Source organism: Miniopterus natalensis, chromosome 3 (genome assembly GCF_054644295.1).
Source record: "Miniopterus natalensis isolate mMinNat1 chromosome 3, mMinNat1.hap1, whole genome shotgun sequence".
Classification (NCBI taxonomy): domain Eukaryota; kingdom Metazoa; phylum Chordata; class Mammalia; order Chiroptera; family Miniopteridae; genus Miniopterus; species Miniopterus natalensis.
The window spans coordinates 93,309,600-93,334,459 of record NC_142083.1 but is presented as its reverse complement, the minus strand read 5'-3'; the positions used below and the strand labels follow the sequence as shown (position 1 = coordinate 93,334,459).

At 47.2% G+C, this 24,860-nt stretch overlaps 1 protein-coding gene across 1 annotated transcript in view; it reads right to left on the bottom strand.

Moving 5' to 3' along the window:
• Window positions 1-5,858: 5,858 nt before the first annotated feature.
• Window positions 5,859-24,860, bottom strand: part of PDPK1 (3-phosphoinositide dependent protein kinase 1) — an 80,689-nt gene continuing 61,687 nt past the window's right edge. Inside the window, exons 11-14 of the mRNA XM_087815702.1 lie at window positions 22,324-22,541; window positions 13,446-13,503; window positions 12,119-12,271; window positions 5,859-11,723 (exon numbers count right to left, since the gene is read on the bottom strand). Coding sequence (XP_087671828.1) covers window positions 11,607-11,723; window positions 12,119-12,271; window positions 13,446-13,503; window positions 22,324-22,541 — 546 coding nt within the window. The 3' untranslated portion in view covers window positions 5,859-11,606. The remainder of the gene's footprint in view (window positions 11,724-12,118; window positions 12,272-13,445; window positions 13,504-22,323; window positions 22,542-24,860) is intronic.

Sequence of the window (24,860 nt, the reverse complement as noted above, 5' to 3'; positions counted from 1 at the left end):
ACAGAACCCTGCCTGACCAGAGCTGGGCACACTTCCATGCTCCCTGAACACACGCCAGCTCTCTGGGGCATCCAGAATCTGCCAGTCACTCCAGATACACCTGCTGCTGGGCTGACCTCCACAAGGACACCTACACCCAGAGTGGCCTTTAGAAGGGGCCCTCATCATACCATTTCTCCCACGTGGCACGACTCTCTGAGCTCCTGGTCTGCCCAGGCATCACCAGGCTCTGAGAGCAGGATGCTCAGCCCAGCGGCTCCTTCACACTGGTCCTAGTATTGGGGACCCAAGACTCAGAGCCCACGTGCCAAACCTGCACTGAGGCCCACCCACCTGGGCCCGGCCCTGGGAGTTCACCAGGGGAACCCCGAGATGTTGAAGAGCAAGTGGCCTTCAGTGACAGGCAACACCATCCTCCACCAGTGACAAGCCAGCCTGTCTCCCTGGAGTCGTGTCAGGCCTTAATTTCTTCTTGTGGACTCCTTTCGATTGGACTAGCTTCATTAAGAAACAGGCCCAAGCCCTGCCCGGTGTGGCTCCAAGATTCCGGCCAAGGACACGTACCTCGGTTGCAGGCTCGATCCCCAGTCCCAGTCAGATGTGTGCGGGAGGCAACCAATCTATGTCTCGCTCTCTTTCTCCCCTTCCACTCTCTCTGAAAAGCAATGGAGAAAAATATCCTTGGATGTGGGGAAAAAATAAGAAACAGGGCCAAGATGGCAGGGTTAGGACAGGGCAGGCACAGGCATATGAGAGCTATGGTCTCAGCACTGGGCTCCCCAGAAGGGAGATTTCAAACTCTACAAGAAGTGCCAGGGCCCTTGTACCAAAACCCCGAAATTCCACGGGGCCTAACCTCCAGCTGCAGCCCAGATGACGACAGACTTGACTCTCACTTAGAAGCCCATGAGCAGGATTCTGTAAAAGCCATGTCTCCAAGCACCTGGGCATGAGCAGCTCCAGAGGCGAGGAGCACTGGCAGATGTGGGCCATGGACAGGCACCCTCGGACATCACTGCTGGGCAAGCCGACCAGACCACGACTGACACGTGCCAGGCCTCAGCCCCTCGGCACCTCATGCACTTATGCTGCTGCTGTGGAAATAAAGAAAATTACAGAACACAGAAATACAAAATATCCCAAATTCAGAAGTCTTAGGCTCACGTTTGCACAAGCACAGACAGGACCACCTGAGTGATATCTACACTAGCAAGTGGAGCATGACTGAGGCACAGCTATCAGCACGCTGCATTACGTCACTTCACTCCCCAAGTCTGCACCAGCCCGGGAAGGAGACCCTGGTCATGGAAACTTGGAGTGGTCACACTTACACAGCAAGGAACTGGACCCACACTAGTAAGACTCCCGGATCTCTCCTCTTCCTCCCTCTTTCTGTCCTTCCCTCAATTTACATAAGGAACAGGCGCTCCATTTAGGGAGTGGCCAGCTGGGTTTCCTTTTTCTGTAGAAGAGCCAGAATCAACACTGTATTCTCTTTAAATCATTTCCCTCTACTGACCTTCCCAACTTCTCACTGGGTTAGCATCTGACCTACTTGTGAAGTGCTGGCCTTAAAACATACATCTACTCTAAAGGCATAAAAAACAGAAATGCTGGACTTGACTCTTGAATGTTTTTTGTTTTAAATATATCTTTATTGATTTCAGAGAGAGGAAAGGAGAGGGAGAGAGAGAGACAGAAACATCAATGATGAGAGAGTCATTGATTGGCTACAGCCTGCAACCCGGGCATGTGCCCTGACCGGGAATCGAACCCTGATCGCGTGGATCCCAGGTCGATGCTTAACTGCTGAGCCACACCTGGCCAGGTGACTCTTGAATGTTTAATGGGAGCCAGCATACCCCCTCCTCCAGGCCACACACTGCGGAGTGGGGGGTGGTTCCACTGATGCTAGGTTGGCTGAATCCCTGAATCCCACTCCCAGGGGGCCCAGGAGGCTGTTGATGGCAAATGTTTGTACACAGAAAATCCTATGCTTTTGCATTTAGATTTCAATGGGAGAAATTTGACAGAGAGACTACATCCTGCATTTAGCTCAGGACACCGAGTGCTCTCAAACAGCCCCCCCACCTAGGTTCTCCCTGCCCATGCTGCGGGCCCAGCAGTAAGACCCAGCCCTTAAAGGCAGAATTGAATACACTGCCCAGCCAAGCATCGTGGATAAACTGGAAGCTACTTTCCCCTAAGGGCTGCCACTCCATGACAAAACCACTTGGTCTTGAAAGTGGCGAGGAACAAGGGTCGAGAATGTCAGGCTCTTGTGCAAGATTCTAAACAGAAAATAATTCTGATGACATGTCACACTCCAGCTCTGTGAGTTTCCTTTATAGAGCGTTTGCACTTGGCTCCTTTCAATCACTTCCAGATTTCCACAAACACACTAGGAAATGGGCACGACCACTACTTTGTTACAACAGAAAAGGAATGGCCATTGGAGACCTGAAAATAAGAGGGCTGGGTGTCCCGAGTTAAACGCAAGATATATTCTCTGTCAGATTTCTCCCATTGAAATCCAAAGGCAAAAGCATAGGATTTTCTGTGCATGAACATTTGCAATCAACCTAATTAGAAACACTTAGTGTGTTTCCCTGAAATTATCTATTTCAAATCTGCACATAAAACCTTCACCTATGCCTTGTCTTCTGCTTTGTTTTCTACAGTTTCTCAAATCCTTAACCAGGAAGAGGCGGCAGACATACCAATTACAAATGAGGAAACAGACCAGAGGCCTAGCCTAGGCATCAGATGCACAGAGCAGGGCTGGGCCCTCACACAGCAAACATGCTGCACATGTGCAGGAGGGTCAGCTGGTTCTGACTAGGGAGACCCCACAATGCCCTGTGTGCACCCAGAGATCTGAAACCCTCCAGCACACTTGGGGAATAAAGGAAAATCAGGGTTCTGGGCAGAGACAAGGGTGCAAATGTCAGGGCTCCCAGTCATTCTGACCCTCAGCACTGCCCCTGGGCACCCCACGGAGAAACAAAACCCCTCAGACATAGGGGCCCTGACCCCAGGTTGCCTCCCCAGATGCACACACACACTGTTCAATGTAGCTTAGAAATAGAGTATCGGGTGCCACCCATGACTCAAATGAAGCTTACCAGAAGCAAAAGCCCCCACCCGTGAGGCTCCTGAGGAGTCTCCTGGAACAAATGGGCCTCACATTCAACTGAGGGGGTGCCACCGAGCTCCAGGAATAGTGGAGACGGTTTACAGGGCCCCATTCAATCCGGCAGGACCAGACCTGCTTAAAGAAGGTCACCTGAGGGGGGACGGACAGCAGTGAGCAGAATGCGGTGGTGGACCTGCCAGCTCCAGTGCCACCTGCCCAGGTCACAGCTGCTAAAGCAAGGGGACTTCCATCTGCCTGGTTTTCTCAGGTACTTCCCTCCCGAGAGACATCTCAGGTACAGAACACCTGCACGTAAATCCCCCGCAGATGTCATGTTACTTATCTCTGTGGTGTGAGTGTGGGTGTTTACCATAAAACTGCTGGCATGAGAAAATCAACTAGAGATGCAAACAGGTGAGAACACAGGGTTCCTGGCTGCAAACACTCTGTGGTGGGTCTGCCAGCCTGCGAGTGAGGACTCCTCAGGGCCAGAGTCTCAGTCCCCCTGGGTACCAGCCGCTCAGAGCTGGAAGGCAGGACACTGCAGATAGGACATCGGCAGGGGTCACACCTGGCCCACTGCTCTCTCGAGGCACCTGAGCCCTCACCACCAGCTGTCTCCACAGCCACCGCCCTGCTGGCTCCCAGGTGACCTCTGCTCTCTTCCTGCACTTGGCTCTGCTGGTGGATCCAGTGCAGAGTCCACCCCTCCTCGCTCTGGGGCTGAAGGGCAGGCCTGGGGCTCCTCTGCTCCCTAACCCCCGCCTAACCTTTTGTATAGAAAACTGCCTATAAAAATTGTGTTTTTAATTCTTATGCTTTTTGTCTTGTAAATGGATTCTGGTACTTCTCACACAAAAATATTTGAAGATATGAAAAAATGTTTTGAAGATATTTTAAACAAATAACAAGGACTGCCTTGCACTTGGCGCTCCTACATCTCTCTTTTGAAAAACCTACCTCAGCCTATCTATCGGCAATGAGTGGCCGGCCCAGCTCATCCTTCCAGAACCATCCCCACACACCTAAGCTGACTTGCAAAAGCAGGCCAAGATCCTGGAGGCCCAATGCTGAGGAAACCAGAGCCCACCAGAACACAGCTGCAGGAGAGACAGTGGACAGAGCCCACCAGAACACAGCTGCAGGAGAGACAGTGGACAGAGCCCACCAGAACCCAGCTGCAGGAGAGACAGTGGGGGCACTCCCCTCTTAGATGCCTCCCTCACGCCTCAAGCCCATCCCAACACACACGCGATGGCATGTGACCTCTGGAGCAGTGTGTTCATCTCTTGCAAGAAGCCTCAGTGGCTGCCCAGGAAGCTGGGCAACTTCCCAGGGCTTAGGCTCCAGGGCCCGCAGCAGAAACGGCCCCTCCAGGGCCTGTCCTACGACCAGCCACAGGCTCTGAGTGGAGCATGATGAGGCAGCCAGGAAGCAAGGGGGGGCAGGCACCCTGAGGTTTAGGTGAGCCAGTGAGGATGTGTAAGAGACAAACAATAATAAAAACACATCATGATGGGGGTGGGAGGGTGGGGTGGGGAACATTCTGGGTGCTTTCTAAAAGTACACAAGAAAAATGGAGACTAAGAGCAGACTATTGACTGCAGTAACCCAGCCCCAAGCACCAGGTGAGGCAGGCGTTCCATTCCTCCCCCTCCCCAAGGCTCACTACGCCCCATGACTAGAGAGGCACATTAACTCACCCCAATCAACACAGCCAGTTAAGTTGTGGGCAGTCAAAGTCAGGCCCAGAGTACCAAAGGGAAAATGCTCCATCCCACCCAATACCCACACCCCACCAATTCCCTTTGAAATATCATTCTATGGACAGCACCTTAAGATTGCTGAATGGGGTGCGATGTGGCTGAAAACGATGGAGCAGCAATTCTCTAAATGCAAGTCACTGGGAAGAGGAAGGCCACATGTCAACTCTCCTGTGTCAACACTGTCAAACGTCTGGAACGCCAGGGTTCTCTGATTCCAAACCCAGTAAGTGCACTAGACAGAGAAGAGAAGGTGTTGACACATCAGGGGCAAAAGAATCTAGGGAGGAAAAGAAAGTAGATCCATTGCCAAGTCCGGGATGTGGGAAACCTCCTTCACCAAAGAGCAGTGAGGGCTAGAGACACAGGGTGGAGTGGCAGAGATCCTCAAGTAGTAGGAGCTAGGGCGCCTTCCTCTCTTCCTGGCCCTGGGCAGGGAGTTTCGGGCTCGGGTTGAGCTGGTGACAAGGGGAGTGTGGCCCTCCTTACCTTGTCAGAGTCCCGGTTGAACCTGGCCTGGCACAAATGGTACAGGAAGATTTCAGATCCCGGGAACGCATATGCCAGGTGCTGAAGTAGTAGATGCTGACCACACTGAGCTAGGCCACACTGGGCTGGGTGCCCCGGGATGCAGCGCGCGGAGCGGCTCGCAGATTCTGTACCATGATTCCAGCAAGCTCTGTTCCCTTGCACCAGAAGCGCTGGCTTTCACTAAGGTCCTCTGAGCTGTCCAGCACACATTAAGTGCCAGTCCCAGCCTCAGTCGGAGGTGGAAGCTTGGAAAAGTGGTAGGTTGTGCCTCTCCCCACGCCCACACTCCCCACTATGTGCAGTGTGATCCCTTGGCTTTGGGATCCCTCAGTCCAGCTGTGCAGTGCACTGACACCTGCTCCGGCCCAAATCCAGGTCACACACACTCCAGGTCCCCAGCCAAAGGAAGAGCTATGCCAGCGAGCATCTACACTCTACATGCTTTTTTATTACAACACTACCTCGCATATGTGTAAAATTCATCATCCAGCAACTACATCTAAATCACAAATATTTGAAAAAAAGAGAAACAGATTCATTAAATTATGATATGATTAAATCATTGACCAAATAGAAAATTTATATAATAAAGCCAGAGAAAAAGTTGTAAAATATAGTTTACAATAATTATTCACATTCAAGGCTGTACATCAATACATATAACAACCTGGCCCCGAACATGAATTCAATCCAAATAATTCATATATTAGATTTTAAATAACACAGACTGAATTAGAGGCCAACAATAGCCAGCAAATAACCTTATATAAGAATAAAAATACAAAAGTGTATATCCTAATATCATTGCATTATTTGTTTTCATAAGTTTTTTTAAAATTTTGCTTTGCCTGTACATCACAGTTACAGCTACAGACCAGGTAGAGAATATTACACATGTTCTAACTGACTGCCACCAACCCGAAAGACAGCTAACAGACTACTGACTCGTCCGGTTTTGTGTTAAGGAACAGGTACAGCAGCTCTAAATACTGCGAAATTTAATTTTGCCAATGTTCGAACTCATGACGGTGATAGAGGCTTTTCACCCACAAAATGACCCCTATTCATAGTCATTCAGCCAGATGGGTTAAACTAGGGTGAATCTCGCAGCTAAAAAAGGTTTGCCTTTTGTAAAAAGGTCTCTGTACATAAAGTTTGGTGTTTCCTCACATTGAAGAAATTAGTTACGGGAAAATTCAGGTATACTCGTAAGCTTGTTCAGTGGCACGCCGCAGCTGTCTGAGCCAGAGAGAAAACTGCTCTCTGCTGGAACAGCTTCCTCCCCAGACCAGTTCCCCTCAGGCAGCCCGATTTACAGCCCCGCCAGCAGCCTGTGCCCCTCTCAGAGGCTCTGGGGGTGACTCTGCCCTGATTTAAAGCACTCGACAGGTAGCTGCTCAAGAGGCCAGGGCCACACCCACTTGAGTCACCATCAGTTCAGGTTAGGTTTGGATATGAAAAGAAAGAATATGGAAAAACGTGTATGGCAACATGTCCAAGAACAATACCGGCACCAAACTCTCCCAGCACCTGCAGCCTCTGCAGTCTGGGCAGTGAGCACGCTCAGCCTATGGACTGGCCGAGGGAGGGGCTCTGGGTATCAGAAGAGGGCAGGAGACCTAATTCTGTACAATTCAGCCATAATCTGTGGCAGTCATGTGGCACTGAGCATGGTACCTAGAAAAACCTCTCATGCATGTTTCCGTTCAGAATTAACGGCCCCCAAACTAAAGTGGAGAAATTAAGAATGAAACGAAATTTGGGTGGTATGGACTTGAAGACACCTAGATAACTTGCAAGACTGTGGGTAAAGTGAGGGGAGAAGTCCTTAAATCCTTATTAGCTAGGACAATCACGTCTACCATGAAAAAGCCTGACCACGTGCTGTACAGAACCAAGATGACCCTCTGACAAAGTCCCAGGATTTGAAGAACTCAGGGGGCACACACACTTCTGTAACCAACTGTCTCTGTGGCTTCTTTTCCAAGTAGAGCTTTTGCTCTTTAACTGACTCCAAATGGCCTGGCATACTTTGAGTCTATAAACTTAAATTACACATCATCCTTAATCATGTGGCAAGATCAGTTCAACATTTTCTATCTGCTGACTGTGCAGATGCAAATTCAGTACCATTGTGGACACAAAGTACAAGATGCTGAAAATATCACCAAGCACTTGAAAGCCATAGCAGCAGGGATGGGAAAGTAACATGCAAGCACACCAGATTCTTTCAATGAAAAGGAAATTGACTTTTGGAAAAATCTGCCACAAAAATACTGCAGTAATGACATTTTTAGCATAAAAAAGAAAAGAAAAAAAAGAGCAGTCTTATTCAAGCATTGTTTGAATTTGAATAAGAGTTTGAACAGAGTTTACCAGGAATTCATTTCTTCAGAAACTGAAGGAAACTAAGGAGGTCTTGTTCTAGAACTCTGAGCATCTAAGCATCAGATCAAGATAGAGAAACAGATTAATACCACCTTTTAAATGAACAAACTTTTACTCAAAAATACCACTTGTGGGAATGGGGGAGTGGGAGAATTCGAGTAAAAAAATCAAAGATTTAGAAAGATATTCATCACAGCAGTATTTAAATAGTGAAAACCCAGAAACCATCTAAATGTTTTGTGACAGGGAAATAGATAAATTATGTTAAAACTTATAATCACTAAAGTCTACAATCATTAAAAACATTTCTGAATCATTGTTCATGACATGGGGAAATGCTTGAGATAAAAATATCAAGTGAAAAAAACAGGATGCAAAACAGTATATATTGGCCCTGGCCAATGTGGCTCAGTTGGATGGAGTGTTGTCCTGTGAACCAGAGTGTCTTAGGTTCAATTCCTTTTCAGGGCACCTACCCAGGTCCAGGTTCCATCTCTGTTTTGAGGTGTACAGAAGGCAACCCATTGATGTTTCTCTCCCCCTCCATTCCTCTCCAAAAATCAATAATAGTTAAAGAAAGAGCATATGTTGTATTCTCCCAGTTTAGATTAGAAAAGCAAATAAATTGGGAGCAGGGGGACAGGCTGGCTATACAACAAAATGTTCACAGTGGTCTTTTCTGGGTGGTAAGCTCAGGGTTGATTTTTTTCAGAAAACAAATGTTTTAAGAAAGTACTGAGTCACCCTGAGCCCCTATGCTAGCACACTGCCTGGGGTTGAGGGGTGGTGTGTGGTATGTGTGTCTGTGCCACAGGGCCATCTCCTGCAATTCTTTCAGGCCTGGTTCACAAATACCACAGTGTGTTCCGAGGGGGCTGGAGTAGGTGCAGTTCTCGCCAGCTTTGGTATGACCATGAGCCATTTTTCCCAAAGTAAGCCTGTCACAAGCTGTTAAGAGTCAGGTTCAGAATAGCAGGCAGTCAGCAGTGCCATTCATTGGTGGGGCTTCGTACTCCACAGGGGGCTGCCCACTGCCTATAGCCCTGGTCAGGTCCACAGAGAGAGGGAAGGAAACCATCCTAAGCAAACCCAGTTTCCTTGAGTTCCCAGAGACAGGCAAGGCACAGTGGAGACCACAGAACCTTCTGGCTGTCCTCCCTCCCCTCTGTGCAGAGAGAGGCCACATGGTGTGGGGCTGTCTCCAGTTGGCAGGTGCTTGGTTTGACTTGTTCTTGTCTTTTCTCATTAAGAAACATGGCTCCTGGATCTATTAAACAGGGCATTTTCTTTCCCATTCTGAATAAATTCACATTTCTATTTCCAGGCATGTCTGTGTATGTACATAGACTGACACCTCATCCACATCTCAGAATGTAAGGCACCTGCATGCCAGGATGATGGTTATAAGGAAAGTTGGATAAAACTAAAGTTGGCAGAAGTACAGGGTAAGAAAAGAATACATACGGGCCTTAAATAAAAGAGGACTCTGAGCAGAGAAAGTTGACTTACAGAGAAGGGCTCAGCTGTCACTGGCTCAGGCGAGGGCAGTCACTTCAGCTCTGTCAGCTTCAAGCTCAACCCTGAACCCATTTTCTGATTTTGGAGGTTAAGATGGAGCTTGTTGGTTAAGCCCAGGAGGTAGTGGCGCTATCCAGAGGGCAGAATGCAAGGGAGGACTTGTCTCCGGAGCAGCCCAGATGAGTGCTCTTGGTAAACACAAACACCAGCTATGCTCGCTTCCCTGTAACCAGACACCTGGGAGAGACTACGCAGGAGCAGGCTCCTAACGCTTCTAACTGCACAGGTGGGTATTTTGAGAAGAGTAAAATGTAAATGTGGGAGTAAGCCTGAAGTAAAATTCTTGAGAGGGGCAATTCAGACTCACTTTCTGAAAAGCAGGTAAACACAGGCAAGCCTTTCCAAATCGAGGAGGCGGCGCAGCAGAGGGAGCTCGATCCAAGGGCACCCCACCCCCACACAGGTGTGAGCTGTCTCTCACATCTCACAGAGCAGAGGACAGGCCCGAGTAGAAACCACCAGCAAACCTGGCTCCCACCTCTGCTCCCACCTCAAGCCCTCTCCCTGCCCAGCACAGTGAATCCCCCACATCCATCCTTTTCTCCCGTTTTAGAACAGCCACTCTTATCGCTCAAACAGTGTGAGAAAGGCATCTTCTCTTTCCATTTGGACCACTGGCCACACAGGGTGACACATGGTGGTTTGAGATAGCAGGTGGGCAAGGAAGTGGTGAGGGGGTCCTTCCTGTGTGAGCCTTTTACTGGTGCCTGGTGAGAGTCTAAAGGCAAAGGAAAGGTGTTCCCCCCACCTGGGGACAGAAATGGGTCTGGGAGCAGCGCCTGCTTCTTTCCCACCTGGAACAGAGAACTGCCCTCCAGGGACACCTGGGTAGGGAGAGGAATGGCCAAGACCCACTGTCTAGGGAGCAGCAGCAAAGAAAATCAAAGGACTAGTAGGACCTGGGCCATGTGTAGGTTACAGTAGGGTGGGTGCCACCTCTAAGGAGCGAAAGGAGAGAATCTGAAATGGAAAGAGAGCAAGCTGGGCGCTTGGGTTCAAGTGTGGTGTTCCTGCCCCTCGTGCAAGGCAAGCAACACTTTTTTTCCAGGCAAAGTCCACTCCATGGAGACCAGATGACCTGGCACCAAGAGAAGGCATTAGATTCTCACTGTTGGGATGTAAAAATGTTAGGCTGTGAGAATATAAAATCATAACACGAAGAGTGCATGTGCTGACCCAGAGCCTGTACTCCTCCCACCGCCCAAATGTGATTGAGTACCATCCAATCTGTGAGAGCAGAAGTCTCTTGGCTCCTATTTAACTGGTCTGGGGGAGGCCTACACACTTTAACTTTTAGACAAACTCTCAGGAGAGGCTAATCAGGTCTCACTCCTCCATGTAGAGGCCACCAGGTCCAGTGTGCCCTGCTGCCCTGGCCTTACACAGGGCCTGCAGAGCTGTCTCCTGGTGCAAGTGGGGCTAACCAGGCCCACTCCCGACAGTGCTCCCTGCAGGCATGTGCTTGGTTTCCAGCCCCAGAGGGCAACACCGCTCAGAAGGATGATGGATCGGAACCTTGCTGGCAGTGGCTGGTATTTCACCTGGTAGCCTGTTCCACTTCTCACCACTGGGATCCTGCCTGGCATTCACAACATGTGGAGCACTCGCAGACAGCAAAACCCCAGAAATCCTGCAGCCAGAGCTACTCCAGGAGGAAAGCAAGGGGCCTGCAGCACAGGGGATGGGCCATGAACTAGGACGTAAGGAAAAGAGCACACGGACAAAAGCCAAGCACCCTCCCACCCCATGGACGTCAGAGGCTACCCCCAAGAGACCACAACTCCCCGGTGAAGAGTTCCATGGTAATCTAGGGGCCAAAAGAACCCAGAGACACACCCTGCCCCCTAGGCCACATCACGACCGGCAGGTGACCAGGATGCATGGTGGAGAGTTGGTGACACTGGTCCACTGGTCCAGGTGGGAATCAGGTAGACGTGCACAGCACTGGGTCCTGGCGACAAGGACAGCTCGGGGCAGCCTCCATACAGCACAGAGAGCAAGCAAAGCGACCCTGAATTCCTGTTCATTATTGGTTTTGTTCTTTGTGTGGTTGGGTATTTTTTTCTTCTTTTCTTTTAAATAAAAAAGCTGCAAGGTTCCACTGTCTGCATTCCCCTTGCGATGGCTGGCAGGTGGTCTGGAAGCGTCCCGGATGGCGGTGAGCTGCGCTGGGGCGCATGTCCTGGCAGCGAGGGCAGGGCTGTGGGCTGTCACTGCACGGCGGCATCTGGGTGGCTCTGGTATCTGTGCCTCCACACCTCCTGAATCTTTTTGCACCATTTGTGAGCATTCCCACTCGGGTCCATCAGGTAATATGTCCTGTTTGGCTGCAGAGAAAGAAACCGTTTAATGTTCTCAAGGGATTGAGTCTCCCTAAGACCAGCACCTCACCCTATTGGGGAGAAATTATAGAAAGAAACTGCCATCCTACTGCAGCCACTGAAGATGCCTCTGGAAGCACATGAACATGTGGATTTCTTCCTTTCATATATGTGCAGATATTAAATATGCAGGTGATGACCGACAGATACCTCAGGTCACCCTCCAAGTGAAAAACAAGCACAGGTGTCTCCCAACCCAACTCAGACCTGAGCCATGAATGTGGGGCCCCTGGGACATGGGAAAAGGGGAGACAACCGCCTTGATCCAGTGTTTGGATGCTTCAAACAGAAGTACAAAGGCCTCCAACTGTCCTTCAAAGAACACATAGGGACAAACTTACTGTGTGGACAAAGAAGGTTTTAAAATTCTTGGCCTCTGGTCGGAGTTCTTGTGACCATGGAATTTCACCTTTCAGGACTTTGTTGACAGGATCCACATAATATAGGTGTGGCCCTTCTGTGAGTAGTAATTGTCGTCGTCGTGCAAATAAACCCTGACAAAAAAAAAAAAAAAAAGGCCCAGCTTGTCAAGACTCAGAAGCGGGTGACAGTGCTGACTGTTGCCTCAGAGGCTGGACTGTCAGAGTAGCTCAGGGCAAAGGGACCACTGCCAGACATCTATCCACTCACCTGGGACAAAGGGAGTGTGCACACCTCAATCCCCATGTGGACCTGGCCTTGGACCAGAGACTGGAAGATTTACTGCTTGTTTTTGGTGATCTGGATCCCATTACCCCCATTTTGGGTGTCCCTATTTTGGTTGTCATGTGGGGGCGAGGCAGCACAGGCCAGCCCATCAGCATAGGTCCCTGTGGCTAAGCAAACTCTGATGGGCCCACCATCAATGGTCAGCCCCCACCACTTTTTGTGCCTTCTGCTCCACACTGAGGCACAGAGCTCTGCCTGCTGGTTGCTCACACCTCACCCACCTTCATGGAGGTTCTCATCTGCTGAGAATGCCCCAGGGTGGGCCAGAAATGGATGCCAGGGGCCTGAGCTTAGAAGAGCCTGTGTCAGCAGATGCAGAACATTTATGGAATCTAATATGCTTTGATAAAATTAATCCATTTTATTAATCCATAAGACATAATAAACAACAATCTTCAAAAACAATTCTAATGAAGTGATAGGTGACTTGCAGGGATGTCAAGCATAATCTCCTCAACAGGACAGAAACTCTGACATCAGTGAACCCAGCCTCATGGAGGCACCAGAACCCTGGCTCCCGAGAAAAAATGAGAGGCTCAATTTCTGTTTTGCTACAGCTGAAAAGCCAAAATCTCCCTTAGCTATCAAATCTAGAGAGGATCTCTAAAATTGCAGCAGGAACCCAAGAGGAAGGCACGATCCTGAGTAAGAACCAAGAGGGAAGCCCTGGCCAGTACGGCTCAGTGGTTAGAGTGTCGGCCCGTGCACCGAAGGGTCACGGGTTCGATTCCCGGTCATGGGTTGCAGGTTTGTTCCCTGGCCCGGGTCAGGGTGCATGGAGGAAGAAGCCAGTCGATGTGTCTTTCTCACATCAGTGTTTCTCTGCCCCCCGCCCCCACTCCTTCCCTTCTATCCTAAAAATCAATGGAAAAAATATCCTTGGGTGAGGATTAATAACAGAAGAACCAGGAGAGAGAGACAGACAGATGCACAGGAAGGAACAGTGGGAGTCTAACTTACCTTTCGCTTATCTACTGGACCCATTTTTAGTATTAAATTATTTTCTACAAACTGGTGCCTACAAAAGAAGAAAACAAGAATGAGACACTCACATGAATAAGAGACAGAAACTCTCCAACTCCTCCCTTCAGAACAAACTTCCCAGTGGCATCTGTGAACTGTGCTTTAAGCTTCTCCCTTTACAGATCCAAATTCACTTCAGTAACATGAGAAAATTCCAAATGTAACTGAGCACACGCGCACTGCTGCTTTATAGAACTTGCAATCTGTATTTGGACAGGGTACCAGATATATCACCTGCTTCCCCCCCTCACTTGGCAGCCTTCACACAACCAAGGAAAGGTAGAGGGAGACAGGGCTGCAGAGCTGAGCCCATCATGCAAGTCCTCGTTACTTTAAACAAACCACTGCTGAGACACGTAACCCCTCCAAAAGGGCAGAGCCTGCTGGGAGTCAACCTGAGGATGAAGCCTGTTGTTCATACATTACTTCCACAAGCTGGGACCCCAAGTCAGTGTTCAGAACCCACTGAGCTGCTTAGAGTCATAAATCCCCAAAAGACTCAAATTGGACTTGGTTTAAGAACATCTCATCTGGCCCTGGCCTGGTAGCTCAGTTAGTTAGAGCATTGTCCCAATACCCAAGGTTGCAGGTTCAATCCCTGGTCAGGGCACATACAAGAATCAACCAATGGATGCATAAATAAATGGAACAACGAATTGATGTTTCTCTCTAAAAACAATAAATTTAAAAAAATAAAAGAACATCTCATCTGATGTTTTTACCATAGTAATAAAGCACTTTTATTCAAACACAGCAGGAATTTGGAAGAAAAGCTTCAAATACAGGTTTTGATTTAATACACATAATGAGCAAAATATAGGTCACTTTAATTCCTAGGAGTTTAAAAGAGGTTGTTTTAATGCCTGCAGGCTATCTCCTCTGGTTAAAGTTAATAGTTACTGGTTTATGTTCTGATTTTATTAAAATTCCTGATCCAGGGTTCTACTGTAGAAACACAAAATATTTTATATTTGAAAACACGTAAGACAACTGTCATCTCAAACAGTGACAATTTTACCATCTAAGTATCTGAGTGCACCCACATGCTTCTCTGGCTCATTTCAGGACCTAGTGCATATTCAAGCAGACTGGCTGAGCTGCTGGAACCACATTCTCCCACCAAGCGTGCCTGGCCCAGCCTGACCCAACCAGACCAATGCCCACACCACAGAGCCCACTGGACTTGCCTGTTGAGACCCCATCACCAAGGAATGAGCCCCAAGGAAACTGACACAGCATCATATGGATTTTGAAAACAACTAAGAATATTAACAACAAAACAGGGCTGTGATCTATACAAGAAAAAAAGTATAGTACTTCACGCTCAGGGTTACTCAAGAGATAAGCAGCCCTGGCTGGTGTGTTCAATGGTCAGAGCATCAGCCTGCACACTGGAGGGTCTCTGGTTGGATTCCTGGTTAAGGGTACATACCTGAGTTGCAGGTTCAAAACCTGCCCCCAGTTAGGGTCTGTGCAGGTGGCAACTGGTCAATGTATCTCTCTCACATCGATGTTTCTCTCTCCCCCCCCTTCCACTCCCTCTGAAAATCAATGGAAAAAATATCCTCAGGTGAGGATTAAAAAAATAACCAAAATTATCAAGAAAACACACTGGAGAAGATTTTTAGCAAATACAACCAACATCTGTACTTTACAGAGCATCTACAAACTGACTGACATGAAAGGTTAAAATCTCAATAGCTAAGGATACAAACTGGAAATTCCCAAAGAGGAATTAAGTGACCCGAAAAATTCTCAATAAAGAAATGAGACTGAGCCCCACTCTCACATGTTCTATCGAGATGCACTGGTGTGCAGACAAGTGCTGTATGGATACTGTGGAAGTGGTGGTCTCATTCAGTACTGGCACCGATAGGCCTGAAATTAGGAGGACCTGCTGAAAAAGCAATTTGGAAATAATGTACTGAGAAGTAGTCCCACTCCCAAAAATCTATCCTAAGGAACAAAAGACAAGCAAAGACCAGGAGCACTCATATTCACAGCTGTTATTCACAATGTGAATCTGAAGCCATGAGATGGTTCAGCAATAGAACATTCTGGCACCACATGGAAACATGAGAGCCCGGTTCCTTGTCCCTACAGAGTGAGGACCCCAACTGACAAGCACCAGCTCCTCCAAGGCACATGGATGTGCATTCTCTCTCCTCACATATGCCTGCCAGCACACAGCCACCTCTCCCAACTTCTCTGATGACAGGACACAGGAAAGACACTAGTGTCCCAGATAGTGAAAAGCTGATGGGATCCGGTGACCAGCACCCCAAGGAGGCAGGACTGGAGGGGGTGGACAGAGATGGTCAGAGCTCCATTAGCATAAATACCACAGTCTATTCATTCAGTTAATTAACCAATTAGCTTAAACAGTCTACTAGTTATTTATCTACTTTGGAAGGTGTAAGTACTTAAATCAATCCTTTTGATTTTTTTACTTCAAAGGGTCAATTCCTACTCTCCCAAAGAAAACACCCCTTCCCCTGCACTAGGCACCTTTTTCTCTCTGGCAGGTGGCAAGTGCAGTCTGCAGATTCAGAGCTGAAAACAGACCTAAGTCAGAGACATACCTAACTCTTGGCATGTAGTTAGCATGTATAAGAGGCTTTACCACAGCCCCCGAGATCACACACAGCCTTCTGCTCCCTTAAGTCCCTGGCAACAGGCCACATTTATCACCTCATTACAGATGTTGACGCAGGAGCTGAGGCTCTCCTATTTGCCCACGGTCATTTCACAGGGGGTGAGTGTAAAACCCCCCTATTTTCCCACAGTCATTTCACAAGGGGTGACAGTATTTCCTGATTCCAAAGCCAGAGTCTTCTCCTCTCATCATCACTCTATTCCACCCCACCCAGACTCCAAGATGACCAGTTTCAAGGATGCAAACCTGAAGCCACCAGCAAGCTAGGGCCATTTCAGGACACAGACACCCTCAGGAGAGCCCAGTGAGGCTGTCAGAGGCCCAATGTGACCACCTCAGGAGGGTGCTCCATACTTGGCTTCTACGCAAGTGAGGGAGGAACAAGTGGCCAGTTTGCTCTAAAACACCAGCTCTCAAACCTTCAGGTCTCAGAATCCCTTTATACTCTTAAACCTTACGGAAGCCCTGGCTGGTGTTGCTCAGTGGTTAGAGTGTCAGACCATGCACCAGAAGGTCACACGTTTGATTCTGGATCAAGGGAAGAAGGTTCAATCCCTGGCCCTTGTTGGGGCATATGTGGGAAGCAACCAATCGATGTGTCTCCCACATTGATGTTTCTCTTTCTTTCTTCCCCCCTCCCTTTCACTCTCTCTAAAAATCAATGGAAAAAATATCCTCAGGTAAGGATTAAATAAATAAATAAACAAACCTTATAGAAGACCCCAAAGAGCTTTCCTTAATTTGGGTTATATCCATTGATATTTACTATGAGAAATTAAAATAGGCATTTTTCAAGTATTTAATTCATTAAAAAACTAAACCCAATAAATTTAATACAAAATAAATAAACATGCCCTAGCCAGTCTGGCTCAGTCGTTAGAGCATTGGCCCACAGACTGAAAGGTCCTGGGTTCAATATTGGCCAAGGGCAAGCACCTTGGTTGCAGGCTCCATCCCCGGCCCCAGTCGGGACACATGCGGGAGGTAACCAATTCATGTCTCTCTCTCACATCGATGTTTCTGTCTGTCTGTCTGTCTGTCTCTCTCTCTTCCCCCCTCTTCCACTTTCTCTGAAAAGCAATGGAAGATATCCTCGGGTGAGGATTAAAAAAAAATTAACAAAAATCATAGACCCATTACATGTGAATAACATTTTCATTTGAAAAATGACTTTTCTCCAAAACAAAGATAATGAGAAGTATGGCTGCTGTACATCTGCAAAACTGTTAAACATCTGGCTTCAGGGAAGAGAGCTAGACTCTATTTGTCTCTGCCTTTACTCTACTTTGACATATGGTCCAGGATGAAGGATATGAAGAAATCAGCCTTACTCAGGTAAGTCACTGGAAAAGGGAGGAGTATTTTAACAGCCCTTCCAGATATTTGTGGGCATACTTCTTTGATACAGCACTCAAATTAGATAAGTGTCGTTTCCTAAAGGTTAGCTGCCGTGTGAAATCTAAATCTCCAACAATGAACTTTTCATATTCTGTGACATTAGAATGGATTGACCTTGCACTTTGAATAAATCTTCCACCCATATGACTTTACAGCGCCATACATCGGTCATCTGGAAAATAGCGGTTCACTGAGTTACAGAGATCTTCCAAATGTTGACAAATTCCATTCTACCATATCAACAAATCCATCAATATCACTAAAAAAAGTCTTTAAGTATCAAGGTCACAGTGACAGCATGGAAAAAGATGGAAACACTGCTCTCCCTGGACACTTCAGAGTCATGGCGGGGGAAACGAGCCACCTGGAGAAAAGGGTCACAGCAGCAACCTTGGGGACAGGCCCCAACCTCAACTAGTTCTTTCACTGCTGGGGAAAGGGGGGCTACATCTTATTTGAAGGTAAGTTGGGATTGATAAAAGGCAAATACAAGCAAAGCAGTGAGTCTAGTCCCGTCTGTAAATTCATACACTCTTGAGGTAAAAGTACAACTCAGAGATAGAGATACCAACTCACTCTTCCTGTCTGCAGCTGCATCTTTATATATATATACGTGTGTGTGTATATACATATATACACACATATATATGTACATATAAATATTTTTAATATATACATATATTTTAATCCTCACCAAGGATATTTTTTCCATTGCTTTTTAGAGAGAGTGGAGGGGTGGAACGGGGAGAGAGAAACATTGATGTGTGAGAGACACATTGATTGGTTGCCTCCCGCACCCACTGGGGCTGAGGACTGAGCCTGCAACTGGGGTACATGCCTTTAGCCAGAATCAAACCTGGAACCCTTTAGTCTGTGAGCTGATGCTCTAACCACTGAACCAAACTGGCTAGGGCTGCTAGCCGCATCTTTAATCCAGTGAGTTTCTGTATTGAGGACAGTGGCAGTGCCAGGATTTCTCTCACCAACTTCTATCCAGCAGGCACACAGCAATGTTGATGGCCCAAAGCCTTTTAGTCTCCCAGCTATTGTGTGCATTTCTCCAACCTCAACAACATAACTTCTCTAAGATGCTCAGTGACATTACTGTTTGGCTTTGAAAGAGCTCACGATGTGTACAGTTAAAATATTCAGTTCCTTTATCTTTGAAATTCTAAATGATTGTTCTCAAAATGCTGCAACTTACCTGTCATCATAATAGTATGCAAAAATGTTTGGTTCACAGATACAAAACGGCAAGGTGTTAACACCTATAAAGGCCAAGGGAAAAATACCTTTTGTCCTATTTTTGTTTCATATTTACACTTTTGCCCAGTTTCTCTGGAGTAGAGTCCTCCCTTCCATGAGTCAGTGAGAACTCTGATATGTAAGTGTCTTCTTTTTAGCATCTTTAGACTTAGGTGGTGCTGCTATGGGTTGAAAAAACAAGTCTTCTCCCTTTTTAAGTCAATGATTCTACTTACGTATGAAAAATGTATTATAAATGTTCTTTTATTTTAAAATAACTCATTAAAATCGAAAGTAACAGTTGCAGATACAACTTACAAAAGTGTTTGGGAAATTTTCAATATTATTGTAAAACAGCCCTGGCCCATGTGGCACAACGGTTAGACCATAAAGCTGCACACCAAAGGGTTACAGGTCCCATCCCCCCTGGAGGCGTACAGGAGGCAACCAATAGATGTGTCTCTCTCACATAGATGTTTCTCTCTCTCTCTCCCCCCTCCCTAAAAATCAATGGAAAAAACACTTAGGTAAGGATTAAAAAAAAATAATAATAAAATATATATATATATATATATATATATATACACACACACACACATGTAGTAAAACAAGTCAACAAAGTGTACTTCTTGTTGTATTTCCATGTTAGGCACAAGGAAAACTTCAGGATTTCAAAGAAATAATTTACTGAATGATATAAAGTTACAGTAATTATAGCAGATATAACTGAGCTACTAAGAGCTCAGAAGCAATACCAAGAACTTAACACTTTCTAAAAATGCAGTCAAAAAATAAAAATAAAAAAAATGCACTGTCAAAATTTATGACAGATTTAAGCAAGGAGGAATCTGGAGTGCCTGGGGGAGGAGCTCTCTCACACCCTTTGTTGATTGTGAAATCCCTATAGGAAGAAATCTAGGGTGATAGCTGAGCTCTAGGGTTAGAACAGTTCCTCCCCTTACCTTCCATTTCCCCTCCGTAAAGAACTTCCTGATCTTGAAGGAGGCTCCAGGTCTGCATCTATCAGATTACAATCCTTCTTCCCCACCCCCATCTCATGAATTCTTTGTGTAGACGGGATATCTAGTTAACTTTCTGTTTAGGGCGAACAGCACATTATTTATACCGTAAACCTACTTTACAAGACTCAAAAAAGACAAGAAAACACATTCTATTAGCCATCAACGCAATGTCATTCCTACAGTGTGTAGCCTCTGAAAAACTACTGTACATTCATAGAGAATAAAAGTGAAAAAAGCGAATATCGTTTTAGTAGTATTACAGAATTATTATTATGGTCTGTGGGCCAAACACTGAGAACCACTAATCTAAAGAACAAAAAGTGCCTGATGGATCTCCCACTGCCAAATAAGTGATGCCTAAAGCTCTTTGCAGTCACCAGCCTCCAAATAGGCCTGAACAAAAAGGAAAGGCAGAGAATCTGGAACAAAAAGAAGGAGGCAAGAGGCTGAACACTGTGACTTGTCATCAGATGCTCCATCCTGCCCAGAACTGAGGCTGAAGGGCCTGTGCCACCAGGGGCTTCTTAAAAATGCCTGGGCAAAGGCAAGTGGTCCCTCTGGGAAGTCCCTCACAGGTGAGCAACGCCACTCCTCTAGTGCTCTTCTCCTGGCCACGCCCTTGGGGAGGACTCAGCAGGTGTCCCAAGAAGCTCCTGCACAACCCAGGCACAGACCTGCCTGGAGTGTATGTATAGTCCACCAGTGCTCAAACTGTTTTGATCAAAGCCCCTTCCCTCCTTCTCAGTACATATTAGTATCACCACTTTAGGAAATATAGATTCCTGAGAAGTGTAGAGTATTTCAGCTGCCACCATCTATACTCACTTTTTCTAGACACAGTAATTTCTAATGCACAAACCCTAGTTTTGCCCTTGTGCTGCTTTTCTCCTTTTTGTTTTCCTCCTCCACAAGACTGCTCCTAAGTCACATGCATCCTCTCTCATGTACAGTCCATCCCTCAAATCCTGTCCAGCTTCTCTTTCCATCTCCACACAGTCTCTTACCCCTCAACATGACTTGTTGAAAGACACCGTCCACCATGATCCCTGGCCTTGGGCTCCTCTCTGCCCTTGGGGAAGGTGAAATCACAAAAATTTGTGAGGAAAATGTCGGTGGAGAAGCTCTTTTCAACATTACCAAGATGGAAAACAAAACATGAACAGGTTTGATTTTGTAAGAATTTTCAACTTTCATACAAAAACATACAAACAGACCAAAGAGATAAACTGAAGAAAAATGTTTGCAGAATGGACAATAGAGAAATATTATTCATGTCTATGGGTTTTAAGTCATTTTAGCCCTGGCTGGTGTTGCTCAGTGGTTACAGAGCATCAGCCTGCACACTGAAGGGTCTTGGGTTTGATTCCCAATCAAGGGCATGTACCTGGTTTTGTAGGATCAAACCCTGGCCCAGGTCAGGAGGCAACTGATCAATGTGTATCTCTCACATCGATGTTTCTCTCTCCCCCACACTCCTTCCACTCTCTCTAAAATCAATGGAAGAAATATCTTTGGGTGAGGATTAACAAAAAAATAAAAAGTCAATTTTTAAAAAATGCAAAACATGCCCTAGCAGTTTTTGCTCAGTGGTTAGAGTATCAGCCTGAGGACCAAAGGGTCCCAGGTTTGATTCCAGCCAAGGGCACATACCTCAGTTACAGGCTCAGTCCCAGGCCCTGGTTGGGGAGTGTGAGGGAGGCAACCAGTTGACGTGTCTCTCTCACATCCATGTGTCTCTCTCTCTACTCCCTCATGCTTCTACTCTGCCTAAAAAGCAATGGGAAGAATATCCTTGGGTGAGGATTGAAAAAAAGCAAAACACGTAAGAAGAAAGTCAAAGGACACAAAGTACCTTGAAAAATAAACACAAATGGCCAATGAATCTAGGAGATGTTTGCCTTGGTAAGAATACAAATGCAAAATCACACGAGCCCATTTTTAGAGCATCAAAATGCTCAAGGGCAGGCAAGACCATTGGGGAAGTGGAGGTTCTCAGGCACTGCAGATACAAAGCACCGCCTTCTTAAATGCACACCTTCACTACACCCGCCACCCCAAGACTCCGCCTTAAAGTAATATTCAGACAAGTGGGAAAAACCATGTGCAAAGGATGACTTACAAGAGCAAAAACTCTGGAACACCCCAAATGTCTCCCCATGGAGCAGTGGTTATTTAAATCATGGTGAATCAGGTCCAAACACAGAGGCCAGCATGCCTGGCCTGCTGAGTCCCAAGAGCTAGAGCCTGGAGAGTCCCAGTCGCACTCACTCCAAGCCCAACACTTCTGAATACCCACTTCCAGTTGGACCCTTTGAAGAGCCTCACTGCAAAGTGTTAATGGCAGTTTTGGGAGGTGTGAAGTGGTGCGGAGCCTCACAGGCTGTGGTGATGAAGTCTAGGACAGGATGCCTGCTCTCTGTTTACCACTTCTCGAGTTCCCATATTCCGCTCTGCATTTTTAAAGGGAGTACTGCTTATGCCTATAAGTTCTTACCAAGGGTTTCCACTGGCCTGCTTCTCCAATAATAACCTCTTCTCATCTTCAGAAAACTGTAAGTCCAGTTCAAAAGAATTAGTGTCCAGGTCATGGATATACTGCTCGATGTTGCTGCCTGCCCTCTGCGGCAGACCCGTGTCTGAGGCAGACAGGGAGTGGGAAGATGATGACGATGACACCTGCATGCAGCCAAACTGGCTCAGGAGATTGTCGTACTGCACAGAGAAGAGGGAAAAGTGAGAACAGCATCTTCATTTCCCTAGGGTCCAAAGATGCAGACAACTCTGACTTCCCCTATACCACAAGGCTCACAGCCTGATGGCCCCAGAGCCCAGCTCTACTTATGGTAAGTGTGGGCAACTCTAATTTCTCCACTGGATGGCTGGCCACTAAACCAAGGCAGGGCTGGATCCTGCCTGGTCTGGGTACCCTTTCTGAGGAAAACATGAGAAGATGTTTGCCCCAGAGAGCAGCTAACCTTCAGCCTTCATCTCCAGGAAGGGAAGACTTCTGCAAGCCCCTCTGCTGCCCAGACTTAAGGGGGTTATGATGCCTTCTGGGAAGAGGAGGGATGGGCACCTATGGCCCTGGAGAATCCACCCTCCTGGGTGCAGAGGCTCAGTGGCAGGACCCTGTGAGCTCAGAGCCCTCCTCCTTTGACCCTGTGGTCCTATGTGTCTGAGTTTGTGGCTGTCACTACATATTCCAATTTGACTGTGTTTAATTAAAAAACAACAACTCCTTTCTAATGTCAGCAAAGATTAATTAAGCTTGATATAGACAGTTGCCTGCTATTCTGGAGAAAGATACAAACCACTGGTGAGAGAGAAAATAGAATGACTCATAAATGTACCAAATAGGCAGGGGCTGTGCACTCGCACTCTCCTGGGTTGCTAAACGGGCCAGAGAGCCCCAGCAAAGACCTGGGAAGAAGAGGGCACCCGGGACAGCCGGCCCCACCATAGCTAACAAAGAGAAAAAGGAAAGATGCACCAGAAACAGGCAAGATGAGAGTGCAGGGCATCCTTCCAAGTCCCTGGTGCCTGCAGAGGTATGACTCCCTCCTGCAGACCCAGCGCGAACCCTCATGTGTTGCCCCAAGCAGCCTTCTCTCACGAGCTCACACAGCTCCAACAGCAGTCTCAGCCCTGCATCATTGGATCCCAGGTTGGAGTGACCCTAGGATACTTCTGTGGCCCCTCCATCTAAGGCCCTGTGCATTCTCCACTTCCTCTCTGAAAACTGCTCCCAAGGCCACTTCTGGGCAGTGTCTCACAGTTTACAGAGGTTTTCACAAACCTCCCTGGGTGTCTCAATGAGCTTGCGAAGCCAGTGAGATGACTGTTACCATCATCCCCATTTCTGAAACAGGGAAATGAGGCTCAGAACTGGCCCAACGTACCAACCCAATGGCCAATGCAGAATTCAGAACTAGTTCCTTGCGTCTTTCTAACGCAGTGACTGCGTTGCTCCCATGGTGGAACTGCTGGCTAACTGCTGGGTAAGTCCTATCTTGGGGCCTCCATTGTACTGTTCCCAGGGAAAGCTCTGGATGCTCTATCTCTACACTCTACTCTTCTCCCCTCAGCAGCATTTAGTACAGACCAGCAGCATAAAACCCCAAACCTAGAAAGGACATGTGACAAGGGATGACACTGGGCTAGAGTAGAGGTGCTCACCAACGCACAGTGAGAAAACACCAGACTGTGCTGAACACTGAACTTTTCTCCAATGTCACTCCAAGTCTATACACAAGCATCACCGTCAGCCACCAGCACAGTTAGGAATACAGATGAGAACAGGGTGCCTGCTCTCTTCATTCCCTGAATTAAGACAGTTTCTGCTTCTCGCATTCAGAGGTAAGTTCCCTTCCTGCTGAAAAGGACACTAGATTATCTTGGAGCCTAGTGCAACTGTACCCTCCATGACACAATGTCAACCTCCGCAGGAAGGGAGTGTATCCTTGAGCAGGATTCCTCTGTATTTGATACCTTTCCAGCTGAAAGTCTTTTTCAAGGCTTACGAAACTGTCCAAATGTGAAGTGTGGTATAGGGAGCTCAGACCAAATACTTTCCAAGGCTTTCAAACCACATAGCCTTCAAAGCTGAGGGTGAGCCATCTGACAAAAAGTAAGCTGCTAACATGTGGAGCCGGTTTGAGATGGCAACACTTGAGTAATGAGAAGCCAGAGCTCTCAACATGGCAAAGGTAATGAAACAGCAGAAAAAGGGCCTGAAAAAGACATTCAAGTGGGTGTACATGCATACACACAAACACGTACATGTACATACTCGCACACAGATGCTACATGAAGCTGAGATCCCTAGGGACTGAGATTCGAGACAACTGGGGCTTAGTTAGCTCCATCAGAGCTTAGCCAGCGGAATATGTTGCTTCCTTGGGACACCCCTACCAAAGGCACTGGAGACACTAACATGCTTCTGCTGGCTGTGACTTAGGAACAACAACTGGGCCAGGGGAGGAAGACTTGGGGTTGAGCCCTCTACATACACGGAGGCCACGGCCACTGCAA